The sequence below is a fragment of the Lontra canadensis genome, unplaced genomic scaffold, assembly GCF_010015895.1.
Source record: "Lontra canadensis isolate GAN:19392208 unplaced genomic scaffold, GSC_riverotter_1.0 scaffold2, whole genome shotgun sequence".
Lineage (NCBI taxonomy): Eukaryota > Metazoa > Chordata > Mammalia > Carnivora > Mustelidae > Lontra > Lontra canadensis.
This window is the reverse complement of record NW_022630996.1, coordinates 33727399-33749279: the sequence shown is the minus strand read 5'-3', so window position 1 is coordinate 33749279 and position 21881 is coordinate 33727399. Positions and strand designations below refer to the sequence as shown.

The window sequence follows — 21881 nt, the reverse complement described above, 5'->3', positions numbered from 1 at the left end:
TAGTTTAAAGTTGAACATTTTGTGACTATATATAACTGTGAGTGTGATGTATATATAACGTGATGTTATTTAAGGAAATGACGAAAAACCCCTATCACCTGCCTTTATACATAGAGACACGTTTCCTCTGTGCGTTATCAAATAGTGAATTACTATGATACCATATTCACATGCTATTTGAACATATGAAAAAGAAATTTTTTTTAATTAAAAATGCCTATCCCTTCTAGAAACTAGTGGATTCCAAAGCTTCTCAGGTAGATTTCGAGGACATGTAATTGGCATGTGGTCAGTCACTTAGGAAGCATGGCATGTGCTCATACTCTAGGTATTTGCACCTTTTTCTTCCTTCTCCGGGGGACAGGCTGATGATGTTTAATGCTGTCAGTCAGCAGCATCACGTTCACTGGTTAGGCCACAAAGTGTTAAACTGAATTTATTTCAATGAGAATAAAAAGGAAATTACATATGAAACATAAACCTATTGTGTCATACACAGAAAAACTACAATGCTCAAATAGGAGGCATAGAATTTTCTTTTCTTTTATATTTTCTTTTATTTTTATAGGAAGCTTCTGAAAATTCAGTATTTTGAAGCCTAATTAGATCTAATATTATACTCTCACCCAGAATGTGAGCTGAGAATTTTGTCAACATTTGCAGTCCTGTCTACTGCATTCCAACTGAAAATTGTCCAACGTGATACAATGCACACAGGGTGTTCTGAAGAGCTATCTCTGAATAATAATGATACTGATAATAATGATACTGACTACCACTTTTATTAAGACTTCTTTATGTAGCAGGGATTGTGCTGAGCATTTTGGGTGCCTTAGCTCACTTACTTCCTATAGCAAACCTATGAAGGAGGTATTTTAGGCATTTAACTATACCAATTTTACTGGTGAGAACAGTAAAGGTCGGACCAGAGTGACCAACAGCTCAGGTTTTCCCAGGACGTGGGACTTTCAGGACTTACCCCAGGAAAGTCCTGAGCAAACTGGATGAGTTTATCTTGCTATAAAAGTGACCTGCTTGATTTTTAAACGTTAGAAAGAAATTTAACCTCTTCTCTTCTTGGCTGATTAGATTTCCCACTTAATGCAAGCCCAGTTCTAGATTATAGTCTATGATAGTTAAATAGAAAAGACATTCTTTGGCAGCATGGTGGGCGGGGGGAAGGGTCTGGGTTAAAACTGGGCAATATTATTTGACACGATGTAATTGAAAAAGTCATCTTGCCTCTCTCTGTTCCCAAACCACTGGGCCCACAAAGCTGAACCTCCCTTTACAACATTTTCAAAGGGCTTGCATGTCACTATAATCTGATATTCGTAGTGAAAACGCACTCACCTTGGGAAGCGGATAGAAATGACACAATGGTTGGCCGGGGTCCTGCTTACAAAACTCCAGGGTATGACACACCACATCAGCATTCATATCTGCGCTAAGCCTGGAGGGAAATGGGACAAAACAAAGGCTAGTTAAGATCTCTCTGGCATTAGGAAATAGAGCTTATTTCAAAGGAAGGTAAATCCCCAGAATGGATTCTAGCATGGTGTTTGAGTCCAGCCCCATGTAGCTGCCAGATCACAACCATCTCCTGCCGTGTTGTTCTCTCCTCTATGTAGAAGAAGGTCCTGGGGGTGGAAAAGGGGCACGGACAGCACTGAGCTGTGGTCAGCCTCTCACATGGGCACTGTGATTCTTTTCAGGAGAAGCCACAAATAAAACTGGAAAAGGAAAAATGAACGGGGGTTATAATTTGGTGGAAATAATATTTTAAAGTTTGCTAGGACTTATAGCAAAAAATCATGTGTGATAAAGCCTTAAACACCTAAAATTATTTTTAGGCATAATCCAAATTTCTTTCCCTTTAAAATAAATATATTTATTTTAGAATAAAATACAATATAGTTGACTTCCCCCCACCCAAGGATGGTGCAAGGAAAGTGTTCTTCAAACATTTTGGTTTATATCTAGTTTGAAGGGGCTTAAACAAACCTTCCATATCCATTTCCTACCTGACACTCCCCAAACTCTTCTTACCAAGAAGAATGAGAACAATGTGCTGCTTCAAACGAAGAAAGAAATAGAGTATCATTTTCCAAGTAAATCACTGATTCAAGCCCAACCCAACCCAAACCAAAACAATGAAAAGCATCCATAAATATAGGTTGGTCATACCCTAGACTAATCTCAGAAAAACAGATCTAGATTTTCTTCTCAGCTCACATGATCATTTAACTGTCCCCCTTCACCTTATAGGGGCAGGTTCCCGGCAACTGTGTTTGTACTCCCTATCTCTTGGCCAGTTGATTGACCTCATCGGATGACATTAGACAAGCAGGATCAGACAGATTCTCTCTTATGGAAATTTAGAATTAGTACTAAAGATTTCAACTTCATTCTGGGCTGTTCCCAGAATAACAGGAGCCATCGTGACTTGAGACTGTAATGTCATCTTCTGCCATGTGGAATAGCAGTTGGAAAGCTAATCTCTAGGATGGGGTACAGGGGTAGGAACCCAGTATCTGCAGTGAGGAAACCTGGGGAGAATATGCCTCTGTGTTCCTGGTGGCTTCCAAATCCTGATGCTATCTCTGTCTGAGGCCTGGCAAGATGGTGTCTTAATTTTTTTGAGCCACTGAGTTAAGAGGGAAAAAGAGTCATCTGCTTGGCCCCAGGGCTCCTTCGTGAGAGGTGGAGGGAAAGGTAACTTAAAGTAGAAAAGGAGGCCACATCTTCTAAGTTGTGGGGCAAGCTGTATATGGCAGATAAAGTCTATCAGCAAACTAATGTCTACTAAGGGTCAGTAAATCAGGAGAGGGTAGCTGTTTTCATACATCTGTTCTCAATGGTTCATTTATTTAACTGATGACTGCTGTCTTTATGGGGGTATAATATTTAGTGGGCTCAGGAGGGTGATAAATAGAGCTCTGCTTAACCTTTTTTTTTTTTTTAACCTACAGCCAATATCCCATCTGTGGTAATCCAGGACCACTAACTAATCATATGATATCCAAGACCTATTCATTTTCTCTGCAAGTAGAGCACAATTTCAAGTAAGTGAACTTGATCACTGGACTGGTAATGGGGTCCCCACAGTCAGAGAGTGAGGCTGATGGTCTCTATGCTGAGGAATAGGAGTAGAGAACTAGGTATGTGGTATTCTTCCCAGAGTCCTCTAAAGTCAGAGCTTCATCATCAAAAGACTAAAAGTGAGAAATGGTCCTTCAGACAAGAATAGAAAATGCTGAGCCTCATAAATCCAGAGAAGCGTAGGACCACTAGAATGTACAAGATGCAAAGAAGTGCCAATGTGTGGCAAAGAAGTAGCACGTGTGCTCTTCACCAGCCATGGGACAGAAAGCTCAAGTGACTCATAAAATGTGAAATCCTTAGGAAATCTCAAAATTCTTTTTTTCTTTTAAAGATTTTATTTATTTATTTGACAGAGATCACAAGTAGGCAGAGAGACAGACAGAGAGAGAGAGGAGGAAGCAGGCTCCCCGCTGAGGGGAGAGCCTGATGCGGGGCTCCATCCCAGGACCCTGGGATCATGACCTGAGCTGAAGGCAGAGGCTTTAACCCACTGAGCCACCCAGGTGCCCCAGAAATCTCCAAATTCTTAATAACCATCCCCACCCAATATTGTTTTCCTATAGCAGCAAAAAGACCAAAATAGTCACATTTTAGTTCACTTCCTTTTACTACCCTTACTGGTACAGAGGTGTGGAGGAATGAGGCATGTGGTGGGGGAATAGGGGTGGTGGGGAAGGAGGCATTAACACATTTGGCAGAGCTAATTAACAAGTTTAATTAGGATCATAGTAGAATGAAGTCAATGAGGATGATCATCACCATAAATCAAAAGAAGAGAGCAAGGTCAGGGTTAACAGACAGTGAGAGTAACAGCCTATGGCAGGGAGTAAGGACAGGACCTTCCACACATGAAAGCTCTCAAATTTAGACCTTGACATCACTTTCAAAGAAAGTTTAAATATTAATATATAGTCACAGAAATATACTCACAGCACTGAAAGATCTTCCTCATGCAACTTAATACTTTTATCCCATTTCTGGACCACACCCATAGCACGTTATTAATTTATTAATTTCCCTAAATCTTGTATAGTAGTCCTCCTCTTATCTGTGATTTTGATTTCCATAGTTTCAGTGACCAGTGGTCAAATGTGGTCTGGGGGCTGATGATTCTCCTTCTAACATATTATCTGAAGGTCAAGAATAGCACAAGCACCCCAATATTTGTAGCAGCAATGTCCACAATAGCCAAATTATGGAAGGAACTGAGATACCCTTCAACAAACAATGGATAACGAAGATGTGGTACATATATACAATGGAATATTACTCAGCCATCAGGATTAATTAAAGGATTAATAACCACCATTTGCACTGACATGGATAGAACAGGAGGGGATTATGCTGAGTGAAATAAGTCAAACAGAGAAAGAAAATTATCATATGGTTTCACTCATATGTGGAACATAAGGAATAGCATGGAGGACCACAGGGAAAGGAAGGAAGGAAAAACTGAATGGTAAGAAATCAGAGAGGGAGACAAACCATGAGAGACTCTGGACTCTAGGAAACAAACTGAGGGTTGCAGAAGGGAAGGGGTGGGAGGGGGAGGGGTAACTGGGTGATAGTTTTTTTTTTTTCCCAATGATTTTATTTATTTCTTTGTAGAGAGAGAGGATAAGCAGGGAGAGTGGCAGGCAGAGGGAGAAGCAGGCTCCTTGCTCATGGGATCATGACCTGAGCTGAAGGCAGTTGCTTAACTGACTGAGCCACCCAGGCATCCCTGGGTGATGGGTATTAAGGAGGGCCTGTGTTGGGATGAGCACTGGGTGTTATATGCAACTAATGAATTGTTGAACACTACAACAAAAACTTGTGATGTACTATATGCTGGCTAACTGGACATAATGGAAAAAAAAAAAAAGTAGCCTAACTCTACATCACAATGCCTTGTCATCCAACTCCCTTCATTTCAACATGTAGGCATTTTATCATCTCACATCATCACAAGGGTGAGTACAGTGCAATAAATACTTTCAGAGAGAAAGAGAGACAGAGACCACATTTACATAACTTAAATTACAGTGTATTGTTATAATTGTTCTATTTTATTATTTTTGTTAATTATTTCCTATGCCTAATTTATAAATTAAACTTTATCACAAGGATGTATGTAGAGCAAAAAATAGTATATATAGTTCAGTACTGTCTGGTTTCAGGCATCCACTGGGGGGCCTTGGAATGTACCCCCTCTGGATAAGGGGGTACTGCTGTAATTATCTTGTGAATGGCACAGATATTGCTTTGTATTTTGGGTGTCTAAACAATACATTAATTACATTTAAGGTGTACTATATTATAAACCCTGTTATACATTTTCTTCTAAAAAATGTTAGTAGTTTAGGCCTCTCCTGATCTCTGAGCGTTCCTAGGTTTGGAATACAAGGGCTTGAGATTTAGAGGCAAGCATAAATAAATCCCAGGAAGCAAGGTGAGATGTACAGAAGACAAACATCAGCCTTGCTATGGCAACAAATGGCACGATGGAAGTCAAAACCAAGTAGAGGAGGTCCTGACATTGGTTAAGATTGGCTGTTCCTGGAAGTAGTCCCTCCCTGCACAACCCAGGTTCTTGGAGGAATATCTGAATGCTCAGGTGTCCCATTTCCCAAAAACATCCTGTGGCTTGCCAATAGGAAGGAAATGTAATTGCTGAATAATTAGTTCATGAATCATTGAGAACTGACTGGTATGAAATAATGAGGAGGGATGTCCTCTGGGTTAGGAAACACATTTAATACTGGAAGTCTGAAATTCAGGTAGAACTAAATCATAAGGTTGTCATTTTCAGCATCTATAACAACCCAAAACTATATGTGATTGATTAAAACAAGTTTAAGAAGAGCACACTCTAAGAGAAGAAATCTCTATCAGCAAACAACTAGTTTGAGTACTGGAAAATTACTCACAAATCAAACTAATGGTGGACTGAACCATTAAGAGCGATGACTTACTACATTTGTCTTTCTTCAAATGGCCCAGCCCATACTAATGAGAATTTGTCATCTTAGTACTTTGAGTCATCTCACAGGGAAAAATGTCCTCCCCTCCCCAACACCTACTAAGGGTGTGGTCCTCTTTTGGTGGTTTGCTGGCACCATTCTTCTCTAACACCTTGTGTTCATTTGTTGTCATTTGAGGTGGGGACTGTCCCTTGTACAGTTCACATCTGCAGTACCTAGTATAGTGTCTATCTGTCCTTTCTGATCCTTGTGCTTAAATGTCTCCTGTACTCGCCACTCTCCAGGCAGCTACAGAAGAGGAATGGGTTTCTCAACCAACCCAGGCCACAGCCCTTTTGTTCCCAGCACACGTGGCAGGTAATCTCTGGCTCCCCCTTTTGGGTATCCGCATGCCCTTCCCTCTTTAGCTTCTGTGACTTTTTCCCACCTACCTTTCTGGTTCCCTGATCTAGGCCCAGCAGAACCTCTCTGGTCAAGCTGACATTTCCCCCAGAGCACTTGGCTTATACTAGGTATATAAGCAGATTCAATGAATAGGCTAAAAAGTTTTTCCTTTTCTCATTTAATATGTTCTAACCTATTTCTTTGGAGTAGTCTAGTCATAGCTCCTAGCTCATCTGTAGTGATACTTTTGTTCTTTTAAAATAATTAATTAAGCAAGCATTTATGAAAGACCTTCAGTATATACTGAAGACTCAAATATATCACCAAGCCCTGAAGATTCAAAGCCTTCTCTTTCTTCCCCTCCTTCTCTCCCTTCCTTCCTCCTTCCCTCCCTCCCCTCCTCTTTCCTTCCTTCCCTCCCTCCCTCCCTTTCCTTCCTTCCTTCCCTTTCCTTCTTTCCTTCCTTCCTTCCTTCCACATATTCAGCATTTTGCTCTCATAAGGCTTTCAATCTAGTTAGCGACTCAGAAAAGTCCACACTTTTACACAAAGGTGGGGTAAGTGCTGTGCCAGGGGTTTGCACAGGGTCCTAGGAGTGAGTGAGAGAGAGAGAGAGAGAGAGTGTGTGTGTGTGTGTGTGTGTGTGTGGTGGTGGTGGTGGCAACAGTTGACATGTCTGTCTTAGTCTGCAGAGGGTCAAGAAAGCTTCCAGAGGAAGTGACCCTAGAGCTGAGGTCTAAAGAAGTAGAATTTGTCTGGGTTAGGGGTTTCAGATGCATCAAGCAGGGCAAACATCTTGTGCAAATGTCCTGAGGCCAAAACATTTGGTGTGTGTGTGGAGAATTACAAGTGGTTTGGAGTACGGAAGGATAAATCTGAAAACGTCCTCAGGGACTGATTTATAAATAGCCCTGTGTATGTCACTAAGGAATGCAAAAGGCATGAAGACTGAAGAATTTCATGTTTATGCCATGTTAGTTGGCATTTAAAAGATACTGGCCAGCCAGTATGTGGACTGTCAGCTTGCAGGCCAATGGGCAGATCTAGAAGCCTAGAATCCAGTTAGGAGGCAGGGACAGTAATAGAAGTATGAGTTAAAAAGAAAGTGTTCCTGCCTTCCAAATACTCACAGTCTGGGGTCATTAGAAATCATTTACCATAACAAAGTGAGGTACATGTTGATAGAGGCATGTGCAGAGCATGACCAAGCACTCATGACCACTGTGGACTATATGATTTTAAGTTCCTCTTGTCCTTAATATTCTGCCACTCTAGGCTACCTAGCTGTGGGAAATGATGCTTCCAAGACTCTCTGCTTTGAGGCTAATAGTATATAAAAGAGGAATCACATAAGAATATTCATCATATCATTCACAAGAGAGAAAACCAGTAAACAACCCAAAAACCCATCATTGGAAGAATGAAGGAACAGACTCTTATAGAGGCACAATATTCTATATAGTCAGAGGGAATGAGCTACAGCAACAACATTAGGTTATGTTATGGATGAAACTTAGACATAAAAATCTAAGTGGTATGTCCCAGAAGATTATATACATTGTGTTACCCACTTCATAAATTAAAGAAATAACTAAAATATGGTTTAAAGCAATATATATATAATAAATGTAGTAAAATTTTAGTTATTTTATGTAATTATATTATCATTAATTATAATGATTAATCATTAAGATATTAATCCAATAATATTTGATTAAGATTAATTTTCTATATTTTATTGACATATTTCTTATATACTAATTATTGATATTGCATATATTTGTATATTACATATATTTATTATATTTGTTATTTATATATAAATATATTACATATATTTATTAGCATAAATAAATATCTATAAATTTAACATAATATATATTAACATAAGTATATATACACATATACGAAAACTACAAAAAAAGAAAGCAAGAGAAAGATGAACATGGAGATTATTACTTGGAAGGAAAAAAGCATGAGAATGACAGAGGAACTGGATTGTTAGAGTAAATTATAACTAAGGTCCTAGACTTAGTTTTTTGGGTGGTGGGTTTGGAAGCTAATTACATTATTCAAAGTAACTAAGTAACTAAATAATAAATGTAAGAAAGCCATGTATGGATCCTTGATGAGAAAATGCCGTGAATAGGAAGGAATATCATTTATCTGATTCAGTGCACCTGAGCTCAAAATAGAAAGAAACATAAGAGACAGAAGGAAACAGACTGACGATAATGACACGCATGCGGGAACCTGAGAGGCATGGGCTGGGGCTAGGGAAATGGAGAGGGCCAGGAAACCCTCTCCCAGGAAGGAAAGAGGAGAAGAGCCTAGGAAGAACACAGCCTGGGACCGGAGCTGGAAGAGAAGGGAAAGGCTGGGGCTCCTTGGGGAGCTCAGGAGAAAGGGTTAAATGCTTAGGTCCAGACAGTAGGATCTGGTTACTTGTTGGTAAAATTCCTTCTGAGATGCTCTTGAAGAGAAATCGAGCTAGGTGCCACACTGTAATTCAAGGGGAACCTTTGCCTCGAGTGACAACCGATCTGAGTCAGGTCTGAATGCTCCACTACTAATAAGAACAGGAACACAGCTCAAGCCCTTGTTCAGTGAGTACATCCTGCTGGAAGTGGAACCAGCTGCCTGGCAGCTTTCCTGTTGCCCCCACGTCCCAACCATGGACCCAGGTTACTGTGCCAGCATACTCACAGTTTTATGAGGTCTGGTCCAAACATTCTTATCACTAAATAGCAGGTCGTCTTCAAGAACAGCTTTTCTAAGAAGAAATAAAGAAGGGGAAATAGATTATTTTTTATTCTGATGAATTTAACACATGAGTTAAAAATAATCATCTTTACTAGGAACTGATGCTGAATGATTAATTTAGCATTAATTCAAGTGATTAATTATAACGGTTTAGGAAAAATGTTACAGTTAATGTATTCATTAAAACCTCATTTTAGGATTATGTGAATGCTACTTTGTTTACCGTACATGATAAAGATCACCAGTTTATTATAAAAATACAGTTACATTTTTGGGTTTTATTTTCTTTTGTACAGCAAGGAACATCTGAATGTTGATGAATTTCTCCTTTGTTGAAATAAAAGAAATAGGACTCACATTGAAGTAAGCAAGCTGAAATATAGCTTTGTTAAAAATACTCTTCTTTTATGTTCATTCAGGGAAAAAAAGATTGCATTTAGGCTATTTGGTTTTGGGTGTTGGTATTCCAGAGACAGGAGACTGTCAAGATCCTTGCACTGCTATCTACCCCAGAGAACACACAGAACCCTGAGCCCCACCAACACACACACACATTAACAAAGCAATCTCCTTCCTCTCCACTGTGACAGTACAGGGATGCCTTGTGGATTGATCTGCACAATAAAACCCATGAACTCTCTGGACCTGTTTTTCCAGTTTGTGAGTCCACTGTGAAACTCTGGGAATTAGAACCTTAGCACAATTAGGACAGATGGGCTATCCTGGGAAAAGATGGGAATCTCTCCCTGATGAGAATTTATCTTGTCATGCTTAACTCAAACGGGGCTACACACACCTTGCCTGGAGGGCAGGTAGTGAAAGAACAGCATAAATATGGGGAACTCTCACCAGTAGTTCATTTTTACTCAGTAGTAAATAATGTAAATAGTACTTTTGTATTCTGATAGATCTATTGATGGGACTTTTTTTTTTTTCCCTACAATAAAGCATGAACTTCAAACACACTGTGCTTTTGGAGTAGGAACTTAAAACCATATCCCCACACTGACCTTCCAGAAATGAAAAGAACCATCGGGGGAATACTATGACATGTGATGACAGCAAATTAGATAACTAGAGGAGATGAACAAATTCTGAGGAAGACAGGATGTCAAAACTGACTCAAGAATAAATAGACAATCTGGATAGATGTATAACAAGAGATTGAATTAGTAATCAAACGCTTCCCCCAAAGAAGATCCCAGAACCAGGTGGCTTCACTGGGGAATAGTACCAAACACTTAGGCAAAGATTTTCTAAATTGATTTTCTCCAAAGAAGATATTTGAATGGCCAATAAGCACACGCTCAACCTCTTTAGATATTCAGGAAATGCAAATCAAAACCACAGAAAGATACCACTTCACACCCACTATGATATGCTGTAATAAACACAACAGATTAGCAGGTACTGATGTGGAGAAATTAGAATCTTCATACACTGCAGGTGGGAACAGAATACAGTGCAGCCAACTTGGTTAATGGCCTTATAGTTCCTCACATGGTTCAACATACAGTTGCCATAAGATCCAACAAGTCCACTTATAGTTATATACCCAAAAGAATAAAAAATATACATCCACACAAAATGTGTACATGAATGTTCATAGTGGCATTCTTTAAAATAGCTGAGAAGTGGAAACAACTCAACCCTAATGTCCATTCACAAATGAATGAATGAACTAAGTGGGTTATATCCATACAATAGAATGTTATTCAGTTACGAAGAGTAATGAAACTCTGCTCCATGCCACAACATGGACAGTAAAACCATTATGCTAAGTGAAAAAGACGTAATTGTATTTCTATGAAATATACAGAAGAAGCAAATGCGTGGAGGCAGAAAATAGACTCGTGGTTGCTTGGGTCTCTGGAGGATAGATATTTGAGGTGGTGAAGCTTAGAGGTGTTAGGGTCCTTTTCGATATAATGAAAATGTTCTAAACTTTGTGGTGATGAAAAAGGAGAATTTCAGACCAATATCCCTGATGAACATGGATGCTAAGATTCTCAACAAGATCCTAGCTAATAGGATCCAATAGCACATTAAAAAGATTATCCACCATGACCAGGTGGGATTCATCCCTGGGTTGCAAGGATGGTTCAATATTCACAAATCAATCAATGTCATAGAACAAATCAATAAGAGAAAAAAGAGAAGAACCACATGGTCCTCTCAATTGATGCAGAAAAAGCATTTGACAAAATCCAGCAACTGTTCCTGATTAAAACGCTTCAAAGTATAGGGATAGAGGGAACATTCCTCAACTTCATAAAGTCTATCTATGAAAAACCCACAGCAAATATCATCCTCAATGGGAAAAAGCTCACAGCCTTCCCGTTGAGATCAGGAACACAACAAGGATGCCCACTCCCACCACTCTTGTTCAACATAGTATTAGAAGTCCTAGCGCAGCAATCAGACAACAAAGAGAAATAAAAAGTATTCAAATTGTAGAAGAATGAAACTCGACCATTCTCTTACACCACACACAAAGATAAACTCGAAATGGATAAAAGACCTCAACGCGAGACAGGAAGCCATCAGAATTCTAGAGGAGAACATAGGCAGTAAGCTTTTTGATATCAGCTACAGCGACTTCTTTCAAGATGTGTCTCCAAAGGCAAAGGAAACAAAAGCGAAAATGAATTTTTGGGACTTCATCAAGATCAAAAGCTTCTGCACAGCAAAGGAAACAGTCAACAAAGCAAAGAGGCAACCCGCGGAATGGGAGAAGATATTTGTAAATGACAATACAGACAAAAGGTTGGTATCCAGGATCTATAAAGAACTCCTCAAATTCAAGACACACAAAACAGATAATCATGTAAAAATGGGCAGAAGACATGAGCAGACACTTCTCCAATGAAGACATACAAATGGCTAACAGACACATGAAAAAATGATAATCATCATTAGCCATCAGGGAGATTAAAATCAAAACCACACCAGTTAGAATGGCCAAAATTAACAAGACAGTAAATAATGTGTGTTGGAGAGGATGTGGAGGAAAGGGAACCCTCTTACACTGTTGGTGGGAATGCAAGTTGGTACAGCCACTTTGGAAAACAGTGTGGAGATTCCTTAAGAAATTAAAAATGGAGCTTCCCTATGACCCTGCAATTGCACTACTGGGTATTTACCCCAAAGATACAGATGTGGTGAAAATAAGGGCCATCTGTACCCCAATGTTCAGAGAAGCAATGGCCACGGTCACCAAACTGTTGAAAGAACCAAGATGTCCTTCAACAGACAAATGGATAAGGAAGATGTGGTCCATATACACTATGAAGTATTATGCCTCCATCAGAAAGGATGAATACCCAACTTTTGTATCAACATGGATGGGACTGGAAGAGATTATGCTGAGTGAAATAAGTCAAGCAGAGAGAGTCAATTATCATATGGTTTCACTTATTTGTGGAGCATAAGAAATAATACAGAGGACATGGGGAGATGGAGAGGAGAAGGGAGTTGGGGGAAATTGGAGGGGGAAATGAACCATGAGAGACTGTGGACTCTGAAAAACAATCTGAGGGTTTTGAAGGAGCGGAGGGTGGGAGGTTGGGTGAGCCTGGTGGTGGGTATTACGGAGGGCATGTATTGCATAGAACACTGGGTATGGTACATAAACAATGAATTCTGGTACACTGAAAATAAAAATAAAAAAAATTAATAAAATTTGTGGTGATGGATGCACATCTCTGGGAATATACTAAAAGCCACTGAGTTATACATTTTAAATGGGTGAATTGCCTGGTATGTGATTATACCTCAGTACACCTGTTTTAAAATAAAAACATCTCCCCTTTCCCCCGGGGAGCTCCTTGTCGGGGCACTGCAGTGTAGAGGGTCAAGAACCTCGGATGTCCTAGGACTCAGAGATCGGATTTCAGCACCTGTCCACCTGCCTCTGACCTCTGACTGCTTACCCTTTCTGGATTTCAATTCCCTCATCTGAAAAAGGTGGGACAAAGATTCAGTCTTCTTCACTAGACCATCTAGGAACTTAGGAGAATTAGGTAACAGACATTCAGAATTACATGAATCGGCAAAGCACTCTGCCAGCAAGTTTCAAGTACCCTGACACAGAACTAGTTTAGCTGAGAGCTGGGCAATAGTTTGCTCTTGCAGTACTTCTCGGAAGAGAAAATTTGCTTTCCTTCTGGTAAAATAAAAGACGCTGGGGTGTGTGTGTATTTTTTTTTTGGAACCTCGTTTTGCTCAAGTTGAAATGAGTGGCTGCAAGTTTCCCCTCGCTCTCTGAGTCGGACCATCTGAATGACCCATTTCTTGAACGGATTCTGTGATCATTTCTCAGATGGATTCTATGACGCTTAAGAGTGAGGGGCTCCTGGAGCAATGGCTGGTCTGAAGCATGAGATGGCCCCTTGACAGCTAAATTTTAGATCAGCACAGAAGGGTACAGAGTGGAGACATGCAAAGTCCCCAGAGCAAGCCAGATAGAGCCTAGTCACCATGATCAGTTGCAACTGCCCCATTAGTGATGGAAAACAAAGTTGCTCACATATTGCTAGTCACCTGACTTAAAATGTATACAGTTAAACTCTCTGTGACCAGGAAGGTACAAGAGCATTTAATTTCTACAGAGTCAGACTTGGAACAGCATAGAAGAAAAAAAATTGTGGCCATTCTCAAGGGCAAAGAAGGGTTAAGAAGGAGCCAGTGAGCAGTCATCGTACTTAGATGTACACAGCGCATGTAAGTAACACCAAGCACATTCACCTTCGCATTTACTGTGAAGAAGTTTCTCATGAGAATCTTTTGAGGGAGTGTTTATTCTTACCCTTGTCGTATAGGGAGAAACGTCCAGGTTTAGAGAGCTTAAGGCCCCAAGTCACAGATCGGCCACCTGGTTCGGTCAGAGACTGTATTTTTTCCTCCAAAAGCCATGTTATTTGCAGCATGACTGTCAGGTGTACTTAGGACATTTTATCTGATGCTTCATCAATTCCAAGTATGACAGGGTCAGTGACAGACTAAGTACTGGTGAGAAATTTGAGCACAGGGAGATTAACTGACTACACAGCTAGTTTTGAGGCTATGTGTTTTCTAGCTCGTTCATCGATTTTCAGAATCTCCAGAACACGAGGAGAGTTGCCTTCCTCATTTTCAATCTACACGAGTTTTTAGCTATCATATTCCATGAAGATGAGATTTTTGCAGAGGTGACCCCAGAAGAAGTTCCAGCAAGGGTCTCAGGGCATAGGAGTCTGCTCACCCCTAGGGAGAATGATTCCATTAATCATTTTTTCATTAACAATTCTGAGATTCTTCCAAGGTGTTTACTAATGAGAGCCAGAGGCAAAAGCAGCAGGTGAAACCGAAGGTCAGTAATGCTTTGCAAAATTCAAAAAAAAGTCTTCTCAGGCAAGAAAAGACCAACATGATTTACTGAGTGATTATTCTCAACAATGTTGTTTACATGCTTTCAGTCTGCTAAAGTTATGTTTTCTGAGCTTGTGTTGCTTTGGAGGTAAAAGCAATACTATTTTAAAATAGTTTTTAAAATAGTATCTCTGTGTTGAAATCCATAATTTCACTTCCTCTGCCCCCATTTTCCTGGCTCACCAGACAGGAGGCAATACTGGGGTTCAGGCAGGCACTATGGTTCAGGCCTATTTTGATTTCAAGAAGGAAAAGTCTTGAGGTAGGACGCAAAGTGTCTCTGTCACCCTCTACCATCTGCATGGCCATTCTGTGCCCTGGTTTCCACATCCGTAAAATGGAAACAGTAATGCCCACCCTAACTTAATGTATGGCAAATGAAAGAGCCTTTACTGAACTGAGCACCTTATTTTTTTAAAAATATTTTATTTATTTATTTGACAGAGAGAGAGAGAGAGAGAGAGAGAGAGATCACAGCAGGCAGAGAGGCAGACAGAGGGAGTGGGAGAAGCAGGCTCCCCGCCGAGCAGAGAGCCCGACTCGGGGCTCTATCCCAGGACCTTGAGATCATGACCTGAGCCAAAGGCAGAGGCTCAACCTGCTGAGCCACCCAAGGCACCCCTGAGCACCTTATTTTTATCCAGAGGTAAAACATTAATTAATAAAATGAAAATAACCCCAAGCAGCATTCTTAATCCTTTGAAATTCTTTCAAATGAAAGGTAACCCACCCCAGAAACTGAAATACCTATTTTGCTTCCTTTGGTAAAGTAACAACTTTCATTTTACCAGAATCTGACCTTCTGCCTCTCATTTATCTCAGCAGACACTGAAATGTCCTGCATTGAGTCAGAAGAAGCCCAGACCATACCCTGAAGACCAGCAATCTTGGTCCCTGTTGTGATACATTCTGCTAGTACATTAGGACAAGCTCATCTAGGAAGGAGGATTTTTACTGAGCCTTTCATCTTTGAACAACACAACCTCACCTAAAAAGAGAAAATCAAACACCAGGTACAAATGGTGATTATGGTTCGGTGTGGTCTATTACATGGAAATGACAACCAATCAAAACAAATCTTAATGATAATTATGACTGTTTTTCACTTTTTTTCCTGTTTTGTGAAATGGTAATAATGTTTTCCTCTTCTTTCTCTAATTCAGGGATGTGAAAATGCAAAGTAAGGTTTCTGATACACTGTAAACGTCCAGTAATAGGGGGATGGGTCAGGAAAATATGGTACATTTATGTGGTGAAGAACTGTAGAGTAATTAGGGGGCTTGACCTAAGTCTCTATGTCTTAACATAGATCTACAGATCTCAAAAACATACTGTTGAGTGAAAAACAGAAGTTGTAGAGCTATACGTACAGTAGACATTACTATGAAAGCAAAATCCCACGTGGGGAGGATTCTGGAAAGATAATGTTGAAGGCAGAGGAATTTTGGAATTTCTTTGAATTTCTACCTAAGAGGGGAAAAAGAGCTCCTGGATAGAAAAACCCCAAATCCATGGACAATTGTTATAACATAAGTAGGTATCTCCATGAACCCCAAAACACATTTAGGCAAGGATAAACTCATGGCCACAAGACCTATGGGTTATCAACGTCCATATGGCAGAAAGTAAAGGGACGCAATGGAATGCCAGAGAAACCTGAGAGTATGGGAATCCCCAGATAGCCCACAGGTTTGCTTAGAAAGTATGGTGGGCCAATTAAAGAACAGCACCTGAGACTGGGAGGGGTTTGGCCCACTGTGACAGACGCGTACAACAGGCTCAAGGCAGAAGGACTAAGATGGCTGGCTTGTCCAGGCATCTATAAATTGCAGAAACTGACCTGCCAGAGCTCCCTAACAGGACAGTGTGCTTACTGCAGAGAAACTGCTGGGTTTGGAAACAACACTGAGCTGGACAGAAGCAAAGGAAAGAGAAAATCCAGATAAAAGTGGGCAGGGAAACAGAAACTCTCTCAGCAAGCAAGTTGCTGTGGTTTGTGTGTCTGTGTGTGTGTTTTAACACTACATAGGAATAACAGAAAAAGTTTTGTGCATTTAGAAAAGTACCCTGAACCACTTTAAGAGTTTTGGAAAACTAATTTCACATAAAAATGAGCAACAGAAATGTATCTAGGTCAACTCCCATACAAAGTTATTATAAGAAAAAAAGAATAAGGAACAGAATCACATCCTTATAGATAGCAAAAGCATGCCAAAAAGTCAAGCCCAAAAAAAGGATTAAAAAATAACATAGTATTTCGTAATGAGCTAAGAAGCATTAATAAAATGTTATAAGTCGTGAAAGAACAGAAATCAGAATTAGAATAACTCAGACATGGAATACAAGAATTCAGGGAAAAATACAAGATTATAAGAGAAATGAAGTCTGGGAACTAGAGTGAACACAAGAACTGAACACAATAGCTAATATCTTAAGGAAATTCAAGGTGAAAAGGAGTAAAACTTTAAAGAGAAAAAATAAAGGGATAGAAACTATTCAATAGCTAGGCAACATATTGAGGTTTGGCAAAGAAGATTCAAAATATGGATATTAGAAATCTCTGAAAAAGAAAACCAAATCAATGAAACTGAACAAGTAAACAACTTTCCTTGTTGTATGTACTTGAGAATATTCTCCATGCCTGACATCAACATACAACAACTAACACTAAGACACATTCTACTTACATGACTGAATTTTGGAGAAGAAAGGAAAAAGCAATCTTTGAATTTCTAGGCAAAAACAGCAAGGGACTTACAAGAAAAAGGGAATTAGATTACCAGCAGGCTTTTTAAAGACACATTTAAGATACTTAGGGAAAGAAATTGTGTGCCAAGGATTTACATATCCAGAAAAACAACTGATTTTCAAGTGTAAAGGGCACAGAGAGCTAGCTATTGACATGCAAGAATTCAGGGACTATTGTTCCCATGAGTCCCTCCTGAGGAATGAACTTTAGACAACAGCTCAGCTAGAGAGACATCCTCATAAGGGCTGCTGGTGGACATCGATCAAATAGCTGCTGATGGGACTGAGACAAAGTGAGGGCAGGCAGGGAATGGGTATCATCCGTAATAGCTGTATGCTCAGGGCATATAGTACAATGACTAGAAAGGGTAGAGAAACAGGAAAAGTATATGCAAAAAACAATGTTAACTGCTCTCAGTGATTATAAAGTATATTAATGGCAGCAGGATGAGGATTGACATTCTGAGACGTTATATATGTAATGAGGGAGAGGTGAATGAGTAATTATGGGATATTTTATCCCTCTGCCCTTGAGAATTAGGACTTCAAGTATGGAAAGAAGAGATACAGATATGATTCAGAAGAGATTAAGAAGAAAATCCTGTCAAGAAAAGAATCCTGTAGTCCTGAATTTGAAGTGTTAGTATGAACTCACTAAACATTTTGTCTTAAAATTGTATGTAATATAGGTAAATGTATGTATATAAAAATATATGTGTTTTTTCTAGCATTGTCTACTGAAGAAACCCAGAAAGAATGACCAACTCAGTGGCAATGAACACCCAAATTGTGGTCTTAAAATACTATTTCCCAATAATGGAAACCAGAGCTTTTTTTTTTTTTTTTTTAAAGATTTTATTTATTTATTTGACAGAGAGAGATCACAAGCAGGCACAGAAGCAGGCAGAGAGAGAGAGGAGGAAGCAGGCTCCCCGCTGAGCAGAGAGCCTGATGCGGGGCTCCATCCCAGGACCCTGAGATCATGACCTGAGCCGAAGGCAGAGGCCTTAACCCACTGAGCCACTCAGGCGCCCCGAAACCAGAGCTTTTGAGAGAAATGATTGATTTCAAGCCTGGGGCTGGAAAAGCACAAGACAGGGCTAGAACATCTTGTATCAATTAGTAAGGAAGCTATCAAAGGTTACTTAGACTCGTGTCAAAGGGACTCAGGAGCCAACTTGAAGTTCCCACTGGTCAAACATGAGACAGTTTGAGTTACAGTAGGATGGTAATTGAAACAAATGAAAACAAAACAAACTTATAAAATATGTATAGATTCAAGAGTTCATAATGGTATTTTAAAGAAAAGTGACTGACTACTGTGGGATGATCACAGAAAGGCAATGAGTTATTTGAAAACTAGCAAGTAGAGCAAAGGAATCAGGAATGTATCTGGACTTTCCTACTATAAACATTATCATTAGTGACTGTGGGGAACATGTCTAAAATATGATGAGGATGAGGGAAGTGTCTCTAATGCATTTCCACCACTAAATATAATATGAATGTTATATTAGAATAGCACCATTTTGCAACTCCCAATGAACTAATAGATCGGGTTATTGAGCATCAACAGCTGCTAATATCACAAAAAGGAAAACCCACATTTAATGGCCTCTCAATGAAAGAAAACATCACCATTTATAGTCTTGCCAAAGAAATCAAACTGGAGTCTGATCAAGCCTCTGGATCTAGCTGCAAATTTTCACGAAATACAGAACACACAGCAACATACTCAACCATACCACAGGGAAGCAATCAGCAAAATCCAGGCTGTGGGAAACTCTACAGAGCAAATCCCACAAATAAATTACATGGCAAAGAAAGGAAAGGAAAGAAAACTTATAGATTAAAATAGACTTAAAAGACATATCAAACATTTTAAATACATTTTGTTTTACCAGAAACAGGTTAAAAAATTATTCACTGAACAATACCATACATTGTTTATGAATTCATACAAGTGAATGTGAAAGTATAAAGCTCAACAAAACAATACTCATCAAGTTCATATGAGTGGTTCCCTCTAAGGAGATTGGAGGAGAATGGAACTGGGGGTGAAGGGAAGCCAAAGGGTGTTTCAAGTTTATCTGCCACATTCTAATTCCATAAAAGAAAGATGATGTAAATATGTCAAAACCTTAGCAATGGTTAATCTGGGACATTGTAAACACATCTGTTTTATTCTCTCTTGATCTTTAGTTTAAATTCCAAGAAATTTAGCTTGTGAATGCATATTGTAACTGAATGCAGTAAATCCTCCGAAAATGCTTCTGTGCTGTTCACACAACATGCTGTATAAACCCAAGACACAGCCGCCATTAGTCTAGCTTTCTTACTCTGAGAAAATTCATCCTTGAAGAATTTGTTTCTTAATGTTAAATCAATGACAATTTGACTCTCAAAGAAGTTTACCCATTGTCATTGTTCACTTAATAGTATTCTATAAAGGAAACAGAATCAGCATTTTCTTGATTTTGTTGAGATTGAAAGAGAAATACACAACTTGTGTATTTTTGTACCTAATCATTTTTATTCATTCTAGAAGATGGAGATAATGTTAAATTATGATTGAATCATCAAACATAATACCTCTTCCACCCAAATCTGCAAATTCACTAATTATGCTTTCTATTTCTATTTCTTTTTTTTTTTTAATTTAAAATTCAGATAGTTAACATATAATGCATATTGATTTCTGGAGTAGAACTCCGTGGTTCATCACTTACATACAACACCCAGTGCTCATCATAACAAGCGCCTTCCTTAATACCCATCACCCATCTATCCCATCCCTCACTCACCTTCCTCCATTGACCTCCATCACCTCCCCCAGTTTGTTTTATCAAGAGTCTCTTATGGCTTGTTTCCCTCTCCCCTTTTTTTCCTTTTCCCCCTTCCCATATGTTCCTCTCTTTTCGTTCTTAAATTCCACAGAGTAAATGAGATCATATATTTGTTTTTTTATGACTTATTTCACTTAGCATAATACTCTAACTTTATCCATGTTGTTCCAAATGGCAAGATTTCATTCTTTTTGATGGCTGAGGAGTATTTCATTGTATGTATACCACATCTTTATTCATTCATCTGTTGATGGACATTTGGACTCTCTCCATAGTTGGGCTATTGTTGATAATGCTGCTATGAACACTGGGGTGCATGTATCCCTTCAAATCTGTACCTGTGTATCCTTTGGGTAAATACCTAGTAGCGTGATTGTTGGATCACAGGGTAATTCTATTTTTAACATTTTGAAGAACCTCCATACTATTCTCCAGAGCGGCTGTACCAGTTTGCATTCCCACTGTCAAGAGGGTTCCCCTTTCTCCTCATCCTCACCAACATCTCTTGTTTCTTGTGTTATAAAATGAAAAAATAAGAAGAATAAAATATAGACTACAAGTAAAAAGGAAGCACAATCCTATTTCCCCTAGAGCTGAAGCTTTGCAGCACACTATGATAATAAACTTGGTGGGAGCTAGTTGTTTATGCTGGTCTGCTGCACTGATTCTCAGGCTGACCTGTCTCCGTGGAAACACCTCTCCAGGGCTCAGTGGGGTGAGGCTTGGTGGTCCGGGCTCTGGCCCCCACTAGGTGGCGCTGTTTTTGCTCCCTGAACGCTTATCAACGCGGATGTGCGGGATGAATATGGCGGCGCCCTGCTCTCAGCCTCGGAGCTGAAAGTTCACACCCCCTGCTCTTCTGTGAGCCCTCAAAGAAAAGCAAACAGTCACCCTATTTGTGTCCCCCGTGTATGCTAGAACCCTGCATTCACTCTGCCTGTGTCCAAGCCTTTTTATTTCTGGCATGTGACTGAATTTCAAAACCAAATTTCGGGGTTGCCCACCCCTCAAACCACACTGTTCCCCTGGGAGAGATTCTCCCCACGCTTGCCTGTCCCTCCCAGGAAAGGGGTCCCTAGACCGACGGGGGGTCCACACTTTATAGCGGAAGCCTGCACGAAGTCCCGCTGCTCTCTCGGGCCTCTGGCTTCTATGCCTGGGAACCCAGGCGCCCCTTGGTGCCACGCATTCTTCCTGAAACCCAGGGGATCGTCAGACTACCTTGTCACTCCTGGGATTCTGTCCCTCTTCGCCACCTAAGCACCTTTAGTCCAGGCTCATCTGCCACCATAAGGAACTTAAAAGTTCAGATTTTGCGTTCAGAGGCTTCTAATACTTAGCAGTAGCTCGCCCAAGCAGGCTCCCTCTCCGCCCCCGTTTCCACAGCTCTGTCTCCCCCTGTGAATTTCCACACTTCTTACCTCCCAAAAGGTGGTCGCTTTTCTACCTGGAGACTTGCAGTTCTGTTCTTTCAGACCCCCGATGGACTTCTTGGGTGTTCAGAATAACTTGATAACTATCTAGCTGTGTTTGGGGGGTCAGAGGAGCTCCGGGATCTCCTACTCCTCCGCCATCTTAACTCCTCCCCCCACAACTTGTTTAAATCATCAATCAGGTTTTTTTTTTTTTTTTTTTTTTTTTTTTTTTTTTTTTTTTTTTTTTT

At 39.9% G+C, this 21881-nt stretch overlaps 1 protein-coding gene across 1 annotated transcript in view; it reads right to left on the bottom strand.

The window, feature by feature from the left end:
• AOAH (acyloxyacyl hydrolase) overlaps window positions 1–21881 on the bottom strand; it is a 158448-nt gene that overhangs the window by 116678 nt on the left and 19889 nt on the right. The window contains exons 3-4 of the mRNA XM_032871529.1: window positions 9159–9225; window positions 1354–1453 (exon numbers count right to left, since the gene is read on the bottom strand). Coding sequence (XP_032727420.1) covers window positions 1354–1453; window positions 9159–9225 — 167 coding nt within the window. The remainder of the gene's footprint in view (window positions 1–1353; window positions 1454–9158; window positions 9226–21881) is intronic.